This window comes from Pyrenophora tritici-repentis, chromosome 1 (genome assembly GCF_003171515.1).
Source record: "Pyrenophora tritici-repentis strain M4 chromosome 1, whole genome shotgun sequence".
Lineage (NCBI taxonomy): Eukaryota > Fungi > Ascomycota > Dothideomycetes > Pleosporales > Pleosporaceae > Pyrenophora > Pyrenophora tritici-repentis.
In genome coordinates, this window is record NC_089390.1 from 6,994,737 (window position 1) to 7,017,968 (window position 23,232).

The 23,232-nt window shown below is 48.6% G+C and overlaps 7 protein-coding genes across 7 annotated transcripts; 3 read left to right on the top strand and 4 right to left on the bottom strand.

The window, feature by feature from the left end:
• Nucleotides 1–530: 530 nt before the first annotated feature.
• Nucleotides 531–2,711, top strand: PtrM4_027160 (RhaT, Permease drug-metabolite transporter (DMT) superfamily; the record flags this gene model as incomplete). Its single annotated transcript, XM_066103750.1, has 3 exons — nucleotides 531–811; nucleotides 860–1,361; nucleotides 1,407–2,711. The coding sequence occupies 3 exons, from the start codon at nucleotides 531–533 to the stop codon at nucleotides 2,709–2,711; spliced, it is 2,088 nt and encodes a 695-aa protein (XP_065965952.1).
• Nucleotides 2,712–7,504: 4,793 nt separating this feature from the next.
• Nucleotides 7,505–7,896, bottom strand: PtrM4_027170 (uncharacterized protein; the record flags this gene model as incomplete). Its single annotated transcript, XM_066103751.1, has 2 exons — nucleotides 7,505–7,785; nucleotides 7,869–7,896. 2 exons carry the CDS (start codon nucleotides 7,894–7,896, stop codon nucleotides 7,505–7,507), a joined length of 309 nt encoding a protein of 102 aa, XP_065965953.1.
• A 1,226-nt stretch (nucleotides 7,897–9,122) lies between these two features.
• Nucleotides 9,123–10,388, top strand: PtrM4_027180 (uncharacterized protein; the record flags this gene model as incomplete). The annotated part of the gene is made up of 1 exon (XM_001932432.1): nucleotides 9,123–10,388. The coding sequence occupies one exon, from the start codon at nucleotides 9,123–9,125 to the stop codon at nucleotides 10,386–10,388; it is 1,266 nt and encodes a 421-aa protein (XP_001932467.1).
• Nucleotides 10,389–11,709: 1,321 nt separating this feature from the next.
• On the bottom strand, nucleotides 11,710–12,291 carry PtrM4_027190 (uncharacterized protein; the record flags this gene model as incomplete). Its single annotated transcript, XM_066103752.1, has 1 exon — nucleotides 11,710–12,291. The coding sequence occupies one exon, from the start codon at nucleotides 12,289–12,291 to the stop codon at nucleotides 11,710–11,712; it is 582 nt and encodes a 193-aa protein (XP_065965954.1).
• A 27-nt stretch (nucleotides 12,292–12,318) lies between these two features.
• Nucleotides 12,319–14,105, bottom strand: PtrM4_027200 (uncharacterized protein; the record flags this gene model as incomplete). Its single annotated transcript, XM_001932433.2, has 2 exons — nucleotides 12,319–14,033; nucleotides 14,063–14,105. The coding sequence occupies 2 exons, from the start codon at nucleotides 14,103–14,105 to the stop codon at nucleotides 12,319–12,321; spliced, it is 1,758 nt and encodes a 585-aa protein (XP_001932468.2).
• An 843-nt stretch (nucleotides 14,106–14,948) lies between these two features.
• On the top strand, nucleotides 14,949–15,104 carry PtrM4_027210 (uncharacterized protein; the record flags this gene model as incomplete). Its single annotated transcript, XM_066103753.1, has 1 exon — nucleotides 14,949–15,104. The coding sequence occupies one exon, from the start codon at nucleotides 14,949–14,951 to the stop codon at nucleotides 15,102–15,104; it is 156 nt and encodes a 51-aa protein (XP_065965955.1).
• A 3,145-nt stretch (nucleotides 15,105–18,249) lies between these two features.
• On the bottom strand, nucleotides 18,250–22,229 carry PtrM4_027220 (Mcp5-PH multi-domain protein; the record flags this gene model as incomplete). Its single annotated transcript, XM_001932434.2, has 2 exons — nucleotides 18,250–19,109; nucleotides 19,154–22,229. 2 exons carry the CDS (start codon nucleotides 22,227–22,229, stop codon nucleotides 18,250–18,252), a joined length of 3,936 nt encoding a protein of 1,311 aa, XP_001932469.1.
• Between the last annotated feature and the right edge of the window lie 1,003 nt (nucleotides 22,230–23,232).

Below are 23,232 nucleotides of genomic sequence, written 5' to 3' on the forward strand. Positions count from 1 at the left end.
TCGTTTATACATCTCTCCCCCTCAGCCCCTAGCGTTTCGTTCTTGCTCTCACTTTGTTGCCGTATTCCTCAGTTTAGCTCCCTGTCGGCGGCTTGTAAACACACCAACGGAGCGCCAATCGCGCATCTAGGCCTTTTCAGCTGTACTGTACGCACCACGATTACGCAGTACCCGCTCACAACCAACCGACTGCGCCTCTGCTAGTACACGAAACAAGACAAGGCCCTCGCGCCTGCCACCCCTCAACTTGCGACTTCCTTTGCGACGTCCCGCCGCGCCTTCCTCAACCTCATTTCCGCGGCGACCTGGACCCTGTCCAAACAGACTTCCCAAAGCGTCCTTCCTCCGCCACCACGAGCGATAACGTCCTTCAAGTGCAGCCTCGTGCAGACTTTCGCCCACATCCGGAAGTCACGACCAATGCGATTCATGCCTCCACAATAACATCGCCCTTTACAACCTACACATTCAACACGCCGAGTCGGCAGTGCGCTAGCACTTGGTAGCATCCGTTGCGACCCACCCAAGCCATGGACTCGACCGCACATTTTCTATATGCCGCCCACGAGCTTGACGCCCGCTCTGGGGGCATGGGCGGGGACACCGGAACCCGCCCGGCTTCGTACAAAATCGTTGGTCTTGTTTTGGCCATCGCATCGGGATTGTTTATCGGGTCGTCGTTTGTCATCAAGAAGCATGGTCTGTTACAGGCGAACACAAAGTACAACGAGGAGGCAGGCGAAGGCTATGGCTACCTCAAAAACGCTTGGTGGTGGCTCGGCATGACGCTCATGATTGTTGGAGAAATATGGTACGTCATGTTGGTGATGTGTTGCGCGCTCTACTAACATGTTCGCAGTAATCTGGTCGCATACGCTTTCACCGACGCTATCCTTGTAACACCCATGGGCGCTTTATCCGTTGTCGTCTGCGCTATACTGTCCACTATATTCTTAAAGGAACGCCTGAGTTTTGTAGGAAAAGTAGGCTGTTTCAACTGCATCATAGGATCTGTAGTCATTGCTGTGAACGCTCCACAACAATCCTCGGTTGCCCGCATCGAAGACATGAAGAGATGGGTACTTACCCCAGGCTTCCTCAGCTATGCCGGTGTCATCGTTGTCGCCTGTGTTATAATCGCTATTTGGGTGGCTCCCAAGTACGGAAAGAAGACCATGATGGTCTACATTACCATCTGCAGTCTGATCGGAGGACTCAGTGTCGTCGCAACCCAAGGTCTTGGTGCTGCAGTAGTAGCACAGGCTTCGGGCACGTACGGTGGCCAATTCAAGCAGTGGTTCCTTTACGTGCTGCTAGTCTTTGTGGTAATAACTTTACTAACAGAAATTATTTATCTAAACGTAAGTCTTCTACTCTCTGCTCTGTGAGATGCTAACAATATCTAGAAAGCCTTGAACCTCTTCAACGCTGCGTTGGTAACACCTACATACTACGTCTTCTTCACTTCCGCGACCATTGTCACCTCCGCGGTGCTGTTTCAGGGTTTCAAAGGCACACCCCTCCAGATCGTCACCGTCATCATGGGCTTCTTCCAGATCTGTTCCGGAGTCGTCCTGCTCCAGTTATCCAAGTCGGCAAAGGATGTTCCCGACTCTGCTGTCTTCAAAGGAGATCTCGATCAAGTGCGAACTGTCGCCGAAATGGAGGAGCCAGAATATGAGCCCCGAGCTGATGCCCTCCGCGGCGGTTCGGCCATCATCCGATCACTTTCGAAAGCCAGGTCACACAAGGAGCTTGCCGAGGCCAAGAAGATACAGGAAGAGCATATGGAACCGATTGGCGAAGGCGAGCAAGTGGAATTTGACGGGCTCCGGAGACGCAAAACTATCCTTGACCCTAGTCGGCCACCTACGCGCAACACCACAATTGTACAGACAAGGACGATACATCCGCCTCTTGGCATGTCGCAGTTCCCAACTGACGATTCGGATGACGATAACGATAGTTTCCACCCTGGTTTCTTCCAGCGATTACGGTCCCGTGGCAAGTCTACCAGTAGTCGCGATAGTGCGCGTACTCCCGTGCACTCTGTTGTTGGAATGCAAAATCTTCCGCCCATCCCGCAAGCCGATGGCTCATCGGACCGCGACTCGGACGTGAACTCCTACAAGCACGACATGTCACGAGACACTTCCTACAAATCGCATGATACGTCCTACAAGCCGCTCGACAACCACATCCAGTTCGCCTCGCTCCCCGATCCGCCCCGCCACCACGAACGTAACGGCTCCGGTTCGTCCTCCCTCGCCCCTCCCAGAGCATCCGCGCAAACAGCGAAACGCCAATTCTCTTTCCAAAACGTCTTCACTCGCAGTCGTCCCGACTCGATGGGCGAATCGTCAAGCAGCAAGCGACCAACTAGTAGGCACAGTCGGAAGAGCAGCAGAGAACGCGCAGCAGTTGCCACCGCGACCGAGGAAGAGCGTTTGGGACTCGTTAAGGGCGATTCCGCAAACTTGCTTCCCATCGTCAGCCACGGTAGTAACGAAGCTGTACCAGAGTTGGCCGGTCCGCCAGTGTACTCAGACGACTGGGATATGGTGCGAACAGAGAGCCCAGGATACGAGCCCGAGAGGATCCAAACTTCGCAGCCAGGCGTCCGGCGAGTGGAGACGGATATGACCGAGCTCAGTCCTCGGGACGATAAAGAATACGAGAAGAATGTTTCGGGACAAAGGCGTTTCTTGTAGTCCTGAATTTCTTCTCGTCTTATACCCGTTTTTCTTTTCCTGTGAACGGGCTTGAGTCTTTTATCAGACCCGTGAGTGGGGTGGGGTGTTTTATGGATAATACCCGGTTGTCAGATTCCTGTTGTCCTTGTTTTTCTTGCATGTTATTTTACATAGTCTGCGGTGTTTGAGGGGTTTTTCCTTCTTCGGATTGTACAGCACATGACTCTCGAGAGGTTGGATATAACGGTCGATAACGTCATGCAAAAAACGGACGCGATGAGACGAGACGAGATAAGACGCACATGGTAATGAGCAACAACAACACTTTGTATGTAGATAGAGCGATACATGAAGCAGCGACATGAGCATGGCATTCTTAGGTAGCGCAGTGTAGTGTGTGTGTATGTAGATAGTTAGATACATGAAAAGGAAGCGTATCATTTTTACATCAACTGTCCTTTTCACCGATTTTCGCGCTCATGTCATCGAGTGTTAAAACTAAATAGAACATGCGCATATGCTGACATTGGTTTTCGATACGCAACATGCTGTGGCCTGAGTTGGGACGGACCTAGCATATATAAACCCCCTCTACCTGTCTTCCCCTCTTCCTCTTCTTCTCTACCACACTACCTTTCTTTCCTGGAAATATCTAAAAATCGCAAGCAAGGGCATGCATGTGTTCTTCCCTCTCTTTTTCTTAATAAATAAGTGGTGATGCAGATGATGGGTGCGTCTGTCCGTCTTTTCAAAAATAAGCATCTCGTTCACTCCATGTGGCCGTGCCTGTCTTTTTCTCTAAAATGCAAGAGACCAATACTATATGTGCTTCGGCCTGTTGTTCTTCTTGAAACTATACTAGCCTCAAATCATGGCTGCGCCAGTCTGTTTTTCTCGAAGATAACCACATTTGAAAAAATGAGCGTCTATCTGGCTTTTTCAAAAATTGGCTGCTACCAAAAGAATGTTGTGAGATCGCCTGTTTGTCGGCCTTTTTCTGAAAATAGCGTTAGCCCAAGATTCATATGCTCGCTCCTGTCTTTCTTAAATGAAGTTACCGACGAAAAATGTGTGCGTTGGCTTTGTCCTTGTTTCTTCGAAATTGATAAGATACAACGTCTACGAGTACATGGTGGTTTCCCTCCTTTCTCCGTCTTTTTCAAAATGTACAAGTAATGGTTGGGTGGTTTCCTTCCTTCTTTCTCTGAGATATACGAGCCGTAATATGCTCCTTGATCCTGCTATGTTATAAAAACCAACGGACCGCATCGGTATGGTTTGTTCCTGCCTTCTCTGTCTTTCTCTAAAAAATCAACAACTCCGAGTGGTGATGTGCTGGCTTGCGAACTTTCGCAAAAAATAGCAATACAACGGGGTATGTGTGCTCCTGGCTGTCTTTCTGTCTAAAAATTACGCGGAGACCAACATGGTGTGCTCTTGCCTTCTTTTCCCTTGGGAGTAGGTCAGTATGTGTGCTCCCGCCTGTGTGAATCTAAAAAAACATGCATAGGGAATACATGATGTGCTTTCGCCTGCCTTTCTCTTAAAACCTACACCTGAAAACTGTATACTGTGCTCGTTCCCTCTCTTTCTCTTTCTCAGGGAAATTCGATATAAAAGCTTCTGGCATTTCTCGTTCTTCTCAGAGTCCGCAACAATCAAGCGATAGGCAGATTGATTACCTGATTAGGTCTGTCACGGACCAGATGGTGATCTTTCGAGGCCTAATCCGGTAATCAATCTGCCTATCGCTTGATTGTTGCGGACTCTGGTTCTTCTCTCCTACTATCTTTCTACGTTCTCTAAAACTAAAAATTGTCAGCCTGGCACCTCGGTTCACCTGGTACACTGTGAACTGTATCTCACGTGACTCCTCGTCACCTGCTTACTCATCTTAGTTGTGTATATAATCGCTTCATGTAGCTCTCTCAATACAACAACCTTCTCCCTCATGTCTGCTTGGTCCTCCCACATCTAACAAAAATTACACACAGAACACCACATGTTTCTGTTCTTCTCCGCCCTTCTTAAAGAGACAACTCTACGAACATGGTGTGCTCCCTCTCTTCCGCTCTTTCTTACACACTTGCTCTTTTTGCAAAATCTTAGACTACAGGTGTACGGAACATGTCCTTCTTTCCACAACCTTCTTCTACTTGTTAGAGAAAAAAAAGCTTCTGGCGAATTGATTCATGTTTCCGCTCTCCTCTGCCTTTCTCTAAATTGCAACTATATGTCGACGTGGTGTGACCTGCCCTTTCTCTCGCCTCGAAAATGCAACTTTCATCATCTCTCTTCTCCGCTCTTACTATAAAGGCCATACATTTGTGTTCATGTCTCTTACCATCTCTCCGCAACCTTTATTAAAAACAGCTACATACTGAGTGATGTTCCTGTTCCTTCCCACTTTTTAAAGATTCCGAACTGTGGTCCGATGTCTGCACCCAGCCGGTGGTCCGGGTAAAAAAGAAATTGAAAAACACTGAGATCCTCCTTATGACGAGCCTTTTCCTGTCGATTCCCATCTATTTGCTGCATGATAGAAATCCTTCGCCATACCATGGCATGTGAGGACTGAAATAGTTCAAATATCGCTCGATGTTCTGTCTTTCCGGCCCCTGGGGTTGCTTTCTTAAAAATGAGGAATATCAAAAAGAATGAGAGGGGGCGGTTGCTGTGGTAAAATTGACAGAAAACAGGATCATGAAAGTGTGTAGGCTTTCTAAAAAAGACTCGACAAGATGGAATGTGTGGTGGAAAGGTCCTGAATCGGCAAACATCATTAACCATGGCTTCTGTGGGAGAGTGAGGATTTCTACTTTCTTAAAATCGCTAGTCGCGGGACTGGGTCGATGCGAAGTGCTGTGCTGTGTATAAAACCCCTTCTGTTTCTCTTCTCTCTCTCGTCATTCTTCATTCTTCATTCTTCTCTCAAATTCTTCTGGTTAATTAAAATGATGATTCATACCCACAATGTCCTGCCGTTCCTGGCTTTCTAAAAACCATCTCACCTTGCTTTATGGCCTCTCTCTTCCTCTTTTTCCAAGTCTTGAACAATGTACCGACGTCGACATATATGGTGTGGAGGGTGGTCGGGCCACTGTATAACTCTTCTCTTAAAACCCCGCCATACGTCCAGCATGAGTTTTCCCTTCCTGTTTTTCTAAATTTAAACCTGCGCATAACCTGTCGGACGCGAGGTATGGAACTGTTGGAGCCGCCATATAAATTCTCTGGGGTATAAAAACTGGCCCATCTGATGTGAATGACGTTTTATGGGGTGGAGAAGTCGTTCGAAACGGATATTTAATTTAGCAATGGTGTGGGTGCTTTTTCCGGTCGTGTACAAAATAACTTACTTGAGTCTGTGCCAATATGTGCCTGGAGTGAGAGGAGTTGTTCAAAAAGAACAAGCAAAACTTTATGACCAATCTCTAACCTCCCGACTTCTAAAATAGAGAGTAAAATATACACACGATCGAAATATGGAGAAGAAGAGAATCTTCCGAATATGGCATGTGTGCAGAGGGCGTATAAAAACTTTAAATTGCCTGAGGATCTTGCCTCCTATTAATCACATATTCTTCCTCTTTTACTCAACTCTAGTTCATCATTGGTATGTCTGCTTCCTTTGTTTCCTTGAAAAACACAGAAAAATCAAGACCACAATGATTGCCCGATCTACCTGGCCATCGCTATTCCGTGTATGTGTGTCTGGCTATCAAATTAAAAAACAGAGTCTAAGCTTCCATGCAGCTGATCTGCTGCTGTGGATATAAAATACCTACCGTTGTCTTACTCTCTTTCTACTTCTAAATCAAACTTGTCTTCATGGAAATCTCTAAAAGTCACAGCACAAAGATGGAATGTTTGTTTTCTACTTTCTTGAAAATGTACAACATTAGGAGAATGTTTTCTCGGCCTCTACAATTAATAGAATTAAACACGACATATCTTTGTCTTCATTTCCATAGATAGGAGATGAAAACTCCACCTTTGTTGAAAACCTCCTTGTTTTCTGCTACGCGTCATGTGTTTCTTTTGAAAGATGCATGTAATACTACCAATGTCTGGACACCGTTCGTTCTAAATGGCGATCCGATACGAATGATGACTTGTTCCCTTGCTTTTCTTCTCCCAGAATGATTGTTAACGTTGGTTCCGGGGAGGCTGGCTTAGCCTTGGGGACCGGAAAATATGTGCAGAAGTGACTGTATAAACCTCTCTCTCTCTCTTTTACGTATAACTGTCTCTCTTGTGTTCCACAGACTTTCCGTGTTTCTCAATGAGGCATAGAGAAGACATGTGATCAGCTTGATTTCCTAGAAATGCTTATCAAGTTATCCTCTGACTTTTCCTTGTCGATCAAACGGTATGTCCCTCATGTTGTCTGTTTTTGTGCATGAAGGATACTAACAAATGTCAGACAAAAGAGCAGTATTTTCCGTGCACTTTATTGATCTATCTGTACTGGATTTCGTCCTACTCAATAATTCGCGCCATGGAGTCTTGGCTTGTAGCGCCAGATAGATGCTTTATCCGTCAGGGAGTCTGCCAGCCCTAGGTTCAACTGTCACATCTTTGTCCGCTTGCTCTGCGCCAGCCTCGATGGCGTTGTGCCAGTGCTCTATCGCGAGAGGAGGCGAGCCCGTCGGTTGCTGCAGCATGTTCTTGTCTGGTTAGGGCTGGATATGACTGCGCAATATGTTTCCGCCATGTTTTTGCTACCGCAAGCGCTTCCACATGTGATATCCTGCTCGTGTTGCGAATATATCCAGGTGGTCCGCATGACCACTGTCGCTGTCATGCAGCTAATGCCAGGAACTGTCCTTTCCCTTTATGAGCTTGCGTTCAAGCTTTGATTGATGGACGTCTATGGTGCGCATAGCGGTCTCCGTAGTCACCTCGGCGGTGTCGTGTAAATCGAGATCGAAATCGTGTTTGGACATGGTGATCGATTTGGCAGCTGGTATCTGCAGGCCTTTAAAGCTGATGTCAGCGGTGTTTCCCTTTCTTATTGACAGCAGCTTGTACTTCTCTTTGTGTGTCGTAGCTTCTCTGTTTTCCTTTGCAAACTTAGTCAACGCGTCAGCTGTGTTAATACCCTCGATGACCTTGAACAGTTGCGGATAGTGATCTTTGATCTGCTTGAGGGCCTCTGTGCGCTTCTCGTACTCTCAGCGGGCCGTTCTAGCCTCTTCATTATCTCTACCAATGCCTGCTTTGTGCAGCCTTGTACTGTCTCTGAACAAGCAGTTCGAAGTCTTCGAGTGCAGCCTCACATTGTGCAACACGTCTGAGTACGTTGCCGATATATGCTTTCTGCTTTGAGATGATATGACTCGGAGTAGTTATCATTTATTGCTTTTTTGCCAACGTGATAGTCTGGGTGATTAAGATGTCCTCTCTTACTTGTATAGTTTCCAGATCCCGAAGTAACAAGAGTGTAGCTGTTGACTAAGCAATTCAGTGTCTTTTTGCGTCCTTGTGAGTTTTTCCTTGTGCGCCCGTTACATCTTAGCTATCTTGTGTACAATTCTTGTCTTGTCTTCGAGTAAACTCGCGTTTGCGTCTTTGATAGAACTGGCGTTGTGTCTTCGTAAACTCGTTTGCATCTTCTAAGTGCTTAATTATCGTGGCTGCCGTAGTAACTGCATTGCCTAAGATTTTAGCCTAGTGGTTAGATGTGTGCTCCTGCGTGATAAGGGGTGTACCTTCTTTAATGTCGAGGTCTTAAGGGAGGGCTTTGTTCCTGATTTTAGGGCTAGTCTCGCTAACTATTACGTCGTTTGCTTAAGGGTGGATTTAATTAAGATTAAACTATAGAGAAGCCTGGGAAGGACTGTGTAAAAGCTGTGACTTATGTAGTTAGATGTTTATTCACTAGCAGTGCCTTTGTTTAGGTAGACGGTATCCTGTAGTCTTGGTATTGGAGGTCGAACCCAGGTTCCTGCTTCTACTTTGCCCCTCTACCACAATAACTGCCCCTGTACCACTGTACAACTTCTCTATCATCTTTCTAGTCTTAGCTAATTTTAATAGGCATAACCAATGCGGTGGTAGCTGTTGATGTTGGAGAAGCATCTCAATCCTATGGTTACGTCTATTATACCAAGCTGACCTCGGGACACGCGCATGTGTGAATGGTGAATGTGTTCATAGATAGGCTAATATTAAAACTGCGCATGTGCACTCGAGGCCGCACCAAAGGCAGGCAAAAACAATTCCATCTGTTTATCAGTACGCGTCATACGATTACTTTAGCTGCTGAAGTGAGGCGGGGCTAAGGTGAGCGGTGAGTAGCGCAGTGCAGACAAATCACGTGCTTGCGCGTTTACTGTACTAGCGCCTTGGCCAGCATAGTGAGCGAAGGGCCGCCTGAAAGGGATTTTCAAGCTCACCTCCAACACACATATCACATCGTTCAAAATGGACGTTGAAATGTCTGGTGACCCACAGAAACAAACCTCCGACCAAGGAGGCTTCGACAACAACAGCCATCCGCCTTATAATTGTCAACAACACGAGCCGTACAGCGCACATCACGTTTCGCAGCCAACAGACTTCTTGAAGGTCATGCGCAAAGCAGGGATCCACGATCGTCATAAGCTGTGCCTACATTGCGGCAAGATCGCGTCTCAAGACCATCGCATGTCCTGGCGCCAGTGCCCTAACTATTGCGCATTTGATGGAAGGCACGAGCACCCAGGAAAGCTGTGTCCACATCTCCTTGAAGTAGCCAACAAGGAATGGTGCTTTTCGCGTACGGATGAATACATGATCGAAGACCTCAAGGCAGCCCGCCTCACTAGGAAACAAACCGACATGTCGACTTCTGATCATATGAAGGCTTCGCTGCCGCCTCATCAGCTCTTCAATAGAGACCCAATATCTTTTGGTAACTCCTTTGGTGGGATGCAATATCCAGGCTACAATGCTGGGGTTGATTACAGCAACTACGGTGCCGGTTATACCAATGGATATAGTGTACCTCCACCAGATGCCGGCTACAGTACTTCTACCGCTCCGGGTTCCTATACTGTCTACGATGCCGCATTCGCGCAGCCCAACAACTTTCGAGGATACATAGATCCGGGACATCCCAGAGTCGACAACCCGCCCTACACTGGCCTACTCCGCCCTCGTGATTCCCGCGAACGTAGCCCCACAATGCAAGCAAGTAGCGGTAATTATCGCGATCGGACACCTTGGGCTCACAACAAACCTAACTCGTCATCTGAACGTGGCAGGTTCAGTCTTCAGGAAACACCAGGCAAACCTCCATCTGCAGCCCAGTATGCTACCCTTGGAATGCAATCAGTGGTCGATCAGGAGCGCTCAGCATCAGCCCCGCATGTAAAACCGCAAACAGATACCAAGACAGCTCGAGTGTTCGCAGCTTCGAGGACACGGGTCGAGCAGTTAGAGCAGCAGCGCCAGGCACAAGCAGCAGAGCTAGCTGAGCTGAGAGGGCAGCTCGATATATCGCACCTGCGCTACAGAACAGTCGCCACTGCCTTCGTTAGACATATGATGGCTACTCAGCAACTGATGGGGAACATGCAGTCATTGCTTGTATTGCCACCCAGCTTGTACGCGAGCGACGTTGCTGTCCCATCTGGACACGACCAAGCAGAAGGTCCAAGCCAGGCGCATAAGGATGCAGGAGACTCCTTCAAGGAAGAGCAAGAGTAGTTCATATACTGTTACGTAGCCTACAGACTCAATTTTGAGATCAATATAGGCTAGAACAGATGATATGGTATTTGTCACTATGTGACGTAGGACTCCAAAGTCGGTACTCTTGGCAATTGCTTAGTAGTCAGCATGTACAGTAGATAAGAAATGAAAAATCCTCCGTACCTAGCCGTACCAAGGTAATATACCCAGTTTAATCTATTATGCCGTGTTTGTTATGTGTAGGAAACAGTTGAGGTCCTAATTGATGTCATCATTCACATCCTTCCAGGCAGGAAGCTACCTAACTAATGCAAGCCAACATTTAGAGTATTAGCTGTACTACAGCTTTATATTTGTGTTAATTCAGAACATGCGTAGATATACACTGCAGATCTAATATTCCAGGAAGACCTAAGACCCTTTTGCGGTAGTGCCTTAGCAGTATGATCCCTTGTCAGCATGTTTGTACCATCTTAACTAATCTTGTAATAATAGCCGCGGTTAATTTTTGTAGGGAACTTCAGGGCGTGGCTGCAAACAAGAAGGGGGGACAAGCTACAGCCTTCGTCAAGTAAGGCTGCCCTTGGAATGGAACGGGTACTTGGAATTACAATGAAAATCAAATTTCACATCACCGTCTGACTCGATTTACCACAATGGAAGAATCGACAGTGTATTGTAGGTTGCACTGAATCATCACATTTTTCACTAATAAAAAGCCGAAGAGTCACAGAGGGACGTACAAGCTACATCTAAATCTAACCTTACGTCCCCCACTCAACACCAAGGAAACATTGGCTTCATCAAGCTGAACTTGTGCACGCAATTGTCAATAGATAGTTACATGCAAGCGCCAGCCTGCTGCGCTCGGCTAAATTCACGTATCCAGTCCTACCTTAATGCCAGAATCCAGTCAAAACACTCATAGTACCATTGGTCCTGAACGCCCTTGCTGATTTCAGTTGCGTAATGAGACCAACCCTCAGACAATGAACTCTCTGTTTGCCAAACATGTTTATATTTGGTATTACAAAGACGTGCGCACGTGTAGATACCCGTGTCTGCGATAGTTCCTCGCCATCAGTTCCTCGCAATGCATAAAGCGTGTTGGAACCAAGACCCACCTGGGCATTCAAGGGCGGTATGTTTTAGCTCCGTGGTCTTGAATGTCCTTGGCGTGGTATTCCAGTTAGACAGCATTACCTCCCTCAGGCTGAGAACCATCAGCTACCCTTGTATCTCTCCTCTTCCTTGGCAAACATTCGAACAGAACCCCGCCGATTCCCCGGGAACTGTCTGCTCGATCCACGCCCTTCGGTGAAACAGTTGACTGGGCTTAGTTTGTGCAAGGTGCATTTCCTCTTTGGCCAGCTGCTGAAGATGGTCCAGGTACACTCTGGCTATGAGAAGTTTCTCCAATATTTAGTGTTGACGAGCCCATATTGTCCCAGATTCTGTGAAAGATACATTTGCTCAACTGCTCCTTCAAAATCTGCATATTGACTATCACAGTTACTGTGAGGAGTAATGTTACGACAGCAGTGGCTGCCATTCCCTTTATGTTTTTGCCATGGGGGGGAGACTCAGCCATACTCCATACCCCTGTAGCAAATCCCAGTGGGAGAAACACGGCGTTTAGGTAAGTGAAGTAACGGATGTTCTCTGCGTTCAGAAAGTTCAACTCGTCTCGTGTCGACTGCAGCCTGTTAGAGAAGGAGACCCTCAGAGACCGAACAGTGGTTAGGTGATATATTAAATCTCGAGTTGCTAGTGCATTTCTTTTTGTGAGCTTAGTTATTGCAGCTCGGTATCTTCGCTCGTCGTTTCTCGTCCACCGCGGCTCTTCAAGGTTTCGGTCGGCTTTGCGATTCTCCCATATATCAATCTTTTCCAATATATCTTTGAGGTCTTCTTCCATGATTTGTAGAGAATATTGAAAGGCCGGCTATGTCTTACAGAAAGTCGAGTAAGTGCCGTTGCTCATCTGCTTCGAAAACAATTCGATCGAGATCGAGACCATGTTCGCTTCAGAGATTTTTTCCTTTTTATTTGGACGAGGATTCAACTGCTCCAGATGATGGCACATTTCCTGTATGATTCCCCTGTAGCGCTGCTCAATCTTCTTAAGCATTTGGTCGGCTAGAAGAAGTTCTAGCACCTTCCGCTGCCTCCACGGCTTCTTGTGTTGATAGAAATCTAGATTCAAGTTCTTGAGCTCGAGGATATCTTTGAGACTCTTACATGCGTCTTCGACTTCCAGCTCGGTGTCATTTCTGTGTTCTTTGAATGAGTAATAGAGTCGTGTTGAGTCATTTGAGTGGTGTTGTAAGCTGATCTCAAGAACGTGACAAGTCCAATAACGATCGAAGAAGTCCCCGACAAACCGGAAACCTGCACCTTCTCTTTCCATGAGCAAGTTGTTGTCTCCCAAAAACATTACACTGGTCTCCTCCCTATCATTTGCGCGATTGGACAGTCGGTAGGATGACAGATGAAACTCAGTCGTCCATAAGTTTGCAGTTGCTGTCACTTCATCGGAGACGTATTTGCACTTATCGACGTGCCTCTGGAAGAAGAAGTCCAAGTAATCCGTCTCCCCCTTGGCGGATGTGGTGCAGTAGATCTTTCTCGTATCTAGGTTGGGGTTCACAATCCAGATGAGCCGTTTCTTGCTCTTTTGTACGGTACGCTTTTCTCTCGGTTTTTTGTACATATCTCCTATTTCTAGCAGCCTTATATCACTCGTAGGATCTTCGGTTGTAATTTTTCCGTCGACCTTTGGAATGTCGATGACAACGACCTGTGGCCCGGAAATTGCATCCTTGATTATCTCAAGGTCTTCGGGGGCCGATTTGTCAGTGAACATACTTGAAAACTTGTACAGCCATTCATCCAACAGTTCAACTATGCTCAGTTGTACGATAAAGTTGTTGAAAGGTGTCCACCTCTTCATTTCCATATGAATGCTAGATAAATCCAATCCCTGTGGATTTGGATGCGAATGCAAATCTGTCCGATTCTGGTTAGATTGCTTGTTCGTAACGGATTGAGACGTTGCAGAGTCTCTGAACTGCCAAAGAGCGTAAGGAACTTCGAATGTGCGGTGCCAATACTTGTCTCTGGACTTTTGGTCTTCGTACAGCTCAGGGTGGCACTTCGATGTTGAATCCATCGGAAATTCGACAGAAGACTCTTCCGTTGACCATTGAAACTGCTGGAAGACAGTGTTTTTGAATGCGACATGTAAGACTTTAAGTGTGGCGTGACCGTATTCGGTAGTCAGAAGTGGCCATCGATCGTGAATGAATTCTAGCCTCGTTGCCGTTGACTCTTCGGGAATATTCGCAGAACTCGTCGTATAGGTATACATACCTTCTCCAAAGCTCTTATTGGCGTTCATGAGTGCTTCTGTCCGTTCCTGAACAAACCAAGGCTCCGGTGTTTTAGCAAGATCCACGCAGAAGAAGCCTGAACGGCTAGATTCATGAGCCTGGGAGATGTGTATGAGCTCTCCGAATGCGTTGAGACTTGCGGTTGTACCGTTATCCCCAAATGATACATATGGGGGTGTCTCGTGAGAGTTTTCCTTGACTTGTTGGGGTATCGAGGTATAGTCGTTTGGATTCATATTGTCTAGCATCACTATGTTAGAGAGGTCCACTAGAGTGTCAGTAGACAAGCGGACTTACCAAGAAGGGAGTTACGGGTCTCCCGTTTATCAGAGTACACCATTTCCTGAATGTTTTCATTGCTTGCATCCTAAGTGTTCTGTCCAAAACCTTGGTTGTTGGACCCCCCATTCAGGCTAGGGGTTCTCTCCGACTGAGAACGTGGTGGCTTGTCGCCATAATTTCCACGCCCCATTTAAGCTTTCGCTTGCCTTCAAGAAGAAGAATAAAAGGCGGAAAGGCAACAAGGCTGAAGAGCATCAAGTTTGAGTTACGGTAAGGCGTGTTCATGAGCGACAAAATTGAAACATCGATAATGGTCTTTTGATCGATTGCATTTCGTCCCGGAGTTGGCTTATATGACTTGGAAATCGAACATCCAGACTGACTCTAAACGCATGTCATTCTCTGACTTCGGACTTTCCGTTGAGCGTTCACTGACATGGGCAAAGTGGCGTTCCAGCTCCTACTTTTTTCGCTAATGGATCTCCGAATGATACCAGGTAGAGTGGTGTCGCATGCGCCTGCACTTGTCGCTGCACCCTCAGCCAATGCCCCCCACATCTCCGATCGAATCAAGACAAGCTACACCACAGAAAGTGTATCGTTTGCTGTGATAAGCGTACCAATTTCCGCTTTCAAAGTTGTAGACGCGGGTATGCGGCTCGTATCGCAACTACCCAGGCAGCCTCCGAACCGGGACACCCAATTCATTGGCCCGAGATGGCTGTCGGCAGACCGATACCAAGTATTTATAGCCTCAGCTTAAGAGCGTCTATGGTGCTTATTAATGCATGAAAGATACCCAATATTGATTGCGCATTTGATTCAGGACGACAGCTATCCAACGACCGACCGACACGTAATCCTAGTCGCCGCCATTCATGTCGGAAAGGATAAATAGGCCATGGATGTCGCTGCCTGTTCTCTATTTCTGATGGGATCGTCGGTCAGCCTGTACTTGAGCGGAAGATCTGCGGACGAAACCAGCTGTATCATTAGCGCCTCCACTTTCGAGATCACTATTGATCAACACCCAGCTGAGGCGGAGGATTACATCTGACCCACATGACCAGCTGCGGGATTTTAGCACTCTCTACCCAGGTATATACTTGAGAAAAGGATGACAAACTACTATTTGCAAATGTCAACATAAGGCTGTGATTACGATTGCTGAGTCAAGAAGAAAGAGAGCACCTGAGCAATCAAGTAATATGACTACCGAGGTAACTAGGGCAGGTAACTAGTTAGCAAGCGCCAACACAGCAACAACGACGACGACTACTACCGCGTCTATTCCAGCCCGAAATAATCTCAAATTGAGCATTTACTCTATCACAATGCTACAGTGCCTCTTCCGCTATTGCTTGTCTGAACCTGTTCGGGGCCCAGTTTCACGCGTTTCCTCCTTAAACTATGCCCCAACGTTCAATTGTAAGCTATTAGTTCTCTGCCCGCTCTTCTAAATGGCCTCTCTCCTCCTAATTCCGCTTCCTTTTGCGCGATTTACTCTTGAGGGCAACCTTGGAAATATATCGCAATGCCCTTTTGAGGTTCATTTCGCATCTCGTTCCAATGCATTTTTCAAGTATTTAGGTATTATCATTACACCACAAATCGACACGACAACCAGATTAGTATAGACATACTATACTTCTCGGCCATACATCCTCGTAGCCGAATCACGACACGCATATCCCTACCAGCACTAAGCCTTTCCTCCAAGTAGGTCGGCCCAAACCGCCTTCGGATCCGCCACACAACGAGCCGCAGCTACACCCTAACTATCTCTTCCCGGAACTACCCCACTTGGTATTTCTACGCTATCTAGATTGGACTGTCTGATATAAAACTTCCCTGATCACCTGAGTGTCATAAGATATGTGACAGTGTGGGTAAGCCTCTAATAGGCGCGTCTGGCGACTACAGTGGTCTCTTTACACGAACATGTCAAGTATCTTATGACACCCTGGTATGACGGTACACATCATCGTGCACGGCTCCTTGATATAGTTGGCCAGCACGTCTGTTTATAATGCACCATCGTCAAAATACAATTCCTGAAGTTCAAGTCTCTGATGAGACGAGCCCATTCTCGTCGTTTCATTCTCTGAAACAAAAGAAAAGACAACTTCCTGTCTTTTTTGTGCTAGCTACGCATGTATACATCTGGGCGGCGTAAGATACCTAATATCCTAGTATAAAAAAGCTGTGGTATGCGCCAGACACATCAAACGAAATGGCAGGGTTTACCCACACTATCGCTGTCAAACAATGTATTTATGTACAACGTGCATGCAGTTCAACAGCGGAGAAAATTCAGAAAGTGGTGTATTGTGCCCCACCGGACCCAAACATCGCGGGACACACCCACACAGTAAAGGCAGGCGCTATCAACGTCACCTTAACCAACTGCTCTTTCCCTAGCTTTCTCATCTCAAAAAACCTACCATATATCCGTCGATATATATTTTCAACCTCCAAATTCTTCCATCAATCACAAGAACGGCTCGGTGGTGTAGTTGGTTATCACGTCAGTCTAACATACAGTTAGAGCCACTGAAGGTCCCGAGTTCAAACCTCGGCTGAGTCAAAGCCGCTGCTCGAGTGAGCAGCACATCTTTTTTTTTGATTTCTGTGGTGCGTGGTTGAGTTGCTGGTGGGTTGCGATTTTTTTTTCGCAGCAGGTGGGGGAGGTGAGGGGCAGAGGCGACACTTCGGCACACAGGAACATGAGGAACATCAACAGCATGACTTCGATACTGAGAAAAGAGAACATATAGTAGACAATGCGATGTTAATTCTAAATCTGTAACTTGCTGTTTTACAGTTTTACTATCTGCGTTTCGTAATCTTACAAAAAAGTGACTTCCCCCCCATATCTCCTCCCCCACCCCTACCTTGCAACACCTACGTAACCCCGTCCCATCCCCTAGCCACACACAAAAAAAAGTCATGTCAAAGGTCTTGCCCGGAATCGAACCGGGGTTGCCGGAACACTTCTAATATCTAGTGTATCAGAATCCGGAGTGATAACCGCTACCTATTAAGGCGAATTAGCGGGGGCAAGAGGATAGTGTGGGTTCTAGGGGGAAGAACAACGTACACTACAAAACCGATTTTCGTGATTCAAGCGCTGTGATTGGCGCGATTGATGGGAAGATTTTGAGATATTGATTATATGAATAGAGTTTTAGAAAAGGAAGGGGGGGGAGGGATATGGGGGGTTGGTATAGAGTTTGTTGGAACCGAAACGGAATGGAAAAAAAGGGTGCAAGAGGAATCCCGGAGCTAGCGAGGGTAGTGATGTAACTACTAGCTAGTTACATACGTATGCACATGCTACATAAGCGGCCGGCGGCGGCTTCGGGAGACAAGTTACCCAGCATAGTAGAAAAAGACTTATAATTGTTTTTGCCGATGTCACCCGAGACTAGAAGAGTAGACCAAAACCTTACCAGCACATTGGTTTCAGACTACAGTCAATAACAGCAACAGGACTTGTCTTAATGGTCAAGAGTATATACAGTAGTATATTCTTCTGCAAACTACTTTATCAAAAATCTAAACTACCCGCACACACACGTACATGCAAAGACCGACCCCCTTTCCCCCCTGTACTCATAGCCAATCCGATGAGATTTTGCCCTTCTATCATCCCTCCTTTCTCCATTTCCTCCATCCATATACCGGAAAGCAAACTAAAATGAACAAATAAGGCCGCCCGAAGTTAAACAACGCCGTTTTCAAGGTTGAGAGAAGAGAGAAAAACGACAAAGTGGATATAGAACAGTGACACACACAAAAGGAAACAAGATTGTGGGAGAGATTGATGATTTGATGATCGCTTGTTCACATTACCGTGTAAGGTAGAGGTGGCGTAAAAGATTCGGGTATCAAGAGGCTGTCCATGGCAGAACTGGCAAAAAAGCTAGCTAGCCAAGGGCGAGGGAGAAGAAAACATTACAATAATGGGCGGTATGTAGTATGGGATATGCGCGTGGGCGCTTAGTAAACCGCTTTCTAGCCTTGCTGTGAGGTCCCTAGGGTTTGTGTTGTTGAGTGAGAGTAAAGAAAGGGAAAAACTGTGTAAACAAGCGACTTTGTGAAGACAAGTCGAGACAAAAAATCAAGCAAATGCTGGGAGAACGTCCGACATTCAAACATGCCCGTCACACGTCAACGAGTCGTAAGTGCAGCGCGTCCTCTCAGAAGCCGCGGAATGGATCGCACGTCTCAAAGTCAAAGACGCCGCCGTTTCGGTTGGCCGCGTCGCGGGTGCTGGCGCTCCATTGGCTGCTGCCGCGACGACGACGGTGGTGCATGTGTGATGCGCGCACGCCATAGCCCACCTTTTGGTCGCCGAGAGCGTTGTCGATGAATGCCTCCATACGAACGGTGCCCATGGCTTCAAAGAAGTGGCGGTTGGTGGATGTGCTGGCCTCGGACGTCCTGGAGCTCACTAGGCCGCTATTGGGGTTGTATACAGAGCTCGGAGCGGATGGTGGCATGCCAGCGCTGTACATGTCCGAGGAGACATTTGAGTATACGGACGGCACGTGCTGATGTGAGAAACTGCGGAACGGAATGCTCGGGGGCGGCGCGCTCGGGCCGGTCGAACTCCTCTTTCTGCCGTGATTCGGACCACGCGGGATAGTAGGCGGACTAGCAGAGTCGGCGACTGCCACGTCGAAGCCTGCAAGGGATGGTAGACTAGGTATGGGCTCCTCTTGTGCTGCGTAGCGGGCCATGACTGGGTTGACCTTGCCCTTGGCGAGACGAACAGAGTCTTGAACACGGCTGCGGCGGAGAGTTGCACCCTGCTGGCGTTGCTCGAACTCGTCGACTGGGGGTGGTATAGGAGGTAGGGCTGCAAGATCCGGCATAGGCGAGCTTGAATGGGCGAGGAAGGATAGTGCAGTCAGCCACAGGTAATGACGTTCGCGCGATGTGGTGGTGAATTTGAGAGCGCGTGCAGGGGTGAGGATGAGAATGGAGCGGTTGAAGAGTGTCTCATTCTTAGGCGGAGGACAGGTATCGGCAACATCGAGAACCGATTGAATGATGACTAAAAATGTTAGTGATGAATGGGATGAAGGGTAAAAGACTCACGTTTGCGACCACTCTTGCCCATCAATGCAGAGCCGGTGGTTGGCTGCTTGCTGCTCCACAGAATTGCTCGCTCGTATGGCGAAATCCAAACCCAACGCTTGTGCCTCACACCATGAGTGGCAAGGGAAGCTTCCTCTGCTGCACGAGTATCTGCTGGCGACGTCTCAGGGCCACCAAAGGCCTTCCTCTTGCGGACGTACTTCCACATGAACTCGCCAATCATGGCTGCCGCAATTGCATCGACGACACTGGTCTGGCTGATCGAGGTGCTGGTACCAGACTGAGCCGTAGCTGCTGTAGCAGTGGACATCTGGTGACGATGGCGGTAGCCGCTCGCGCTGATGATGTCGCTGGGTAGCGGCGGGATCGAGTGAGTATCGGCATTGCTGGGGGTGGCAGGAAGTGTGGGGGACCTGCTGCGAGGACGAGAAGGCCTGGTGACCGGAGCAGCGGATCGCACCTTGCGTATGCTATCCTTGCGCTGGTGCTTCACGCCATATGGACGGCGGCCAGGGTAGGAGCCGCTGTTGCGAGGCGTAGGGCTCTGCGACCCCTCACTCTTGCTTATTGGCTTGTTGCGCGAGCTTGATCGAGTAGGTACCGGGAAGGGCGGCTTGGGAATGTAGTTACCAGAGCCCAGACTGCCGATACTTGGACTACGCGAGCGGGCATGGGCTGCAGTGCTGCTCTGAATCATGGCAGATCGTCGGATGCTGGGCTGGCGGCCGATTGAGTTGCGTTGCGATTTGCCAACTCTGGCTGGCTTTTCCATCGAGCTACGCTTAGACGCCATCGAGTTGACAGAGTCTACCGAGGGCCTGGGCATGGGCTCCTTGTCTTCTGGTACAGGCGTTGGAGGGTTCACAGGCCGTCCGCTCTTTGCGTTGCGCGAGGAAAGCATGGGAGTCGAAAATTGCGAGCCCCTGTAGTCACCATCGCTCAGTTCGCCATCGTCTTCTTCCTCATCAGAAGATGGGCCATCAAAGCCTGCGAAGAGACTGCTTGTTCGGAACGGTCGGCTGAGTATGTCGGCATGGAGTTTGCGTGACAGAGGACCGTTGTCATTGTTTCCAGGGTAGCGGTTCTCAATCTTCTTGTCACCAGCCTTCTCAACAAGACGACTCATTAGATCCTGACGAGCCGATGTGTTCAATGTAGACTTTTCGGTGTCGCTCACAGGAGAGTAGTCCAAGTCGTTCTTCGCCTTGATTTCAGGCGTTCCAGGGTTCGAAGAAATGGCAGAAGGGAGGAGATGTGCAGGAAGCTTGACAGGTCTTTGGTCAATTCGAATAGGCTCGGTCTGCATGGAAGCTGAACGCATCGAGATGATCAAATCCCCGCTCGTCTGTGTAGACACCGTCTTGGTACATGGTGGAAGGATGGGTGCTCGAGGGGACGAAGGGGCAGACGAGGGTGCATGAATGGCAATTGACGGAATAGTAATCGGGGCTGGCGGTGAAGCTCGTTTGGGTAGCTCAGGCTTTGGCTCAGGCGGGGCGTCTGTCTGCGTGGCTATTGACACCAACTCGGTTTGAGGGAGCTCGGTGGTTTCTGATGGAACAGGGATCTTGGGTGTCGGTGGTGGACTTAGGGGCTGGTCGACTGTCTGCACAGAGCTTGAAGTCATCATGCTGGTTACAGCATTGGCCTGGGATAGTGGACTGGAGTTCAAGGGAACTGAGACACGCTTTCGGCTCTGGTTTGCTTCAATCTCCGCAGCAGTAGATGGCACATCGTTGGACTTGACCTGCGCCGGAGGCTCGATCGTTTGGCATCCAGTCTCGACAAAAGTTGGCTTTGTAGGCGAAGCTGGAGGCGAAGGTTGCACACCAGTGTCGACGTAGATTGGTCGTGTTGGTGGCCAGATGAGGTTGATTTCCCGCTGCGTCAGAGTAACCGATGACTTGCCAGTCTCGTGAGACTGCTTGCGAGGTTCGCTCTCTTCCATTATAGGGCTAATCTGCTGTGGCTCACTGCTCAGTCCCAGGATGCGTTTGGCCTTTTCGTCTGGCAGCATTGTCGATTGTCGAGATTCGAGTTGTCTGCGTGCACGCATTTCGTGCTCGGGGAAGTCGTCAGAATCAAGCTCCAGATCCAACAGTTCCTCCTCTTCCTCGTCAACTTCGTCGAAAATCAGCTCGTCGGCAAGGCTGATACCGTTACCACGGTTGTGTCCGTCGAAGCTCAACAAAGACATGCGGTAGTTGCGTCCAATACTCTTGTAGCTGCTGTTGCTTTGGTTCCTTGAGTGACGGGTGAGACGAGTGGAGGATCTTCGTTGGGGTGACCGTTGGGGTGATCGTTGGGGGGAAGAACGGATACTACCTGCATCGCTTTCAGGAACATTGTCAATGGCCTGGTCGTCTGCGTCGCTAATGAGGCCAGCCTCGTCGTTGGCAGCTTCATGCGCGGCAATCTCCTCTAGGAGCATCTTCAGGCGTGTCTCAGATACATGGACGCGTCGCTCCAACACCCGCTTCTCTCCAGCCCACTGATCCTTTTCACGAGCCCACATGTCGTGCACTTTGGTGGAATCATCATCTTGGATGCGTGTCCTCTTTTCTGCTGCAGCAAGCTTTTCCCGCAGATCAGCATTGGCTGCCTTGCTCTTATCCCTCTCTTCCGCAATCTCTTCCAGTGCCGCAAGTGTTTCATTCTCAAAGTGCTGCAGTTGGCGTTTCACTTGTTTGTTCTCTTTGGCAACCGCCGATAGCTGTTTTGTGAGGGCATCGTTATCGGTCCGCGTAGCATGTAAGTTCGACTCCAGGTCGTCAATGAATCGATGTTTCGAGTCAAGCTCCCGACGAAGGTTCAGGATTTCAGAGACTAAGTTGGCATGCAAGGTAGGGGTGAATCGCCGCGGGTCGAGAATAGAAATGTTCTCATCATTGGCGAAATCGTCCGAGCTGGTGAAGCCAGGATCTGGTGGAAGGGGAGGGGGTGAACTAGCGACATCACTGCCTGGCCCGTCATATCTTGAATTCCGCCGTGATAGAGAACTGTATGGAGTGCCAGCAGGAGTGGGAAGCGGTTGATTGCTAGTATACTCCTGATCCGAAAAGTATTCTGTAGCCATTTTGAAAGGAGTGTTCGGAGGTGAAATGTGTATTAAGCAATGAAACGTTCAGAACCACAATCAAGTGGTGCTGCAAGTTTAGACAATCTCAAACATGCCTGTATTAACGTTAGAATCTGTGAGAGACGAGTTGAATTGGTACTGGTGTTGTGACGGGAATGCATTTGTCAGGGCCGACAAAAGTTGGTCTTGACCTCTGGCAACTACCGCAAGCAACCATGGGCATTCAATAGATGTGAGAGTGGCGTACGCACCGGTAAAGCTCTCAGGATGACAGGCGAGTATTGCAAGCTGAGTCAATGGCAGATGCACAATTAGTACTGCGACTTGATATATTATGTCGGGAGCGAAGAGAGGCGGCGTCTGGATAATGTCTATTCTGTGCGACAGTCAGTGGTGGCTTTTCACGGGTAGCAAACGGACATGCTAGACTAGGCGGGTGTACGCACAAAAGGAATGACGTGGAGTGTTGCGACAAGCGATAGCGAATATCACTCGACCCAATGGTATATGGGCGCCGAACCGCACAAAAAGGAAGAAGGCGACTAAGGAGCAGCTAAGAGGGTTTGTCGGGCAAGAAAGGAAGTGTCAAGCAACGGGCGGGAAGGACAGAGGGACCCGTGTGTCGTCAATTGCACGGAGCGTCAGGAGGGGGATGAGAAGAGCGAGGAGGTGGACACAAGTTGAGCATGAATAGGCTGATCGCCCACGCAGCAGCAATCGTTCCCGGCAGGCAGGCACAAGTGCGCACAGTCCAGGCAGACGACACACAGAAGCGCTTGTGGAGACGGGACCGTGTGCGGCAGAAGGAATAGGGACGTCCTGGTCAATCAGTCCCCATCTGTGCCTGCGCCTGTCAAATTTGTTTGACCTTCCGAGTCCACGTCCATGTCCCATGTGCTTTATGCAGGCCGGCCGGCTAGGGAGCACAAGCGTCCCTGCAGCAGCTGAGGGCTAGCGCAGGGGTCCCTTGTAATCCCTGCCACGCTATTGGCTCGATGCC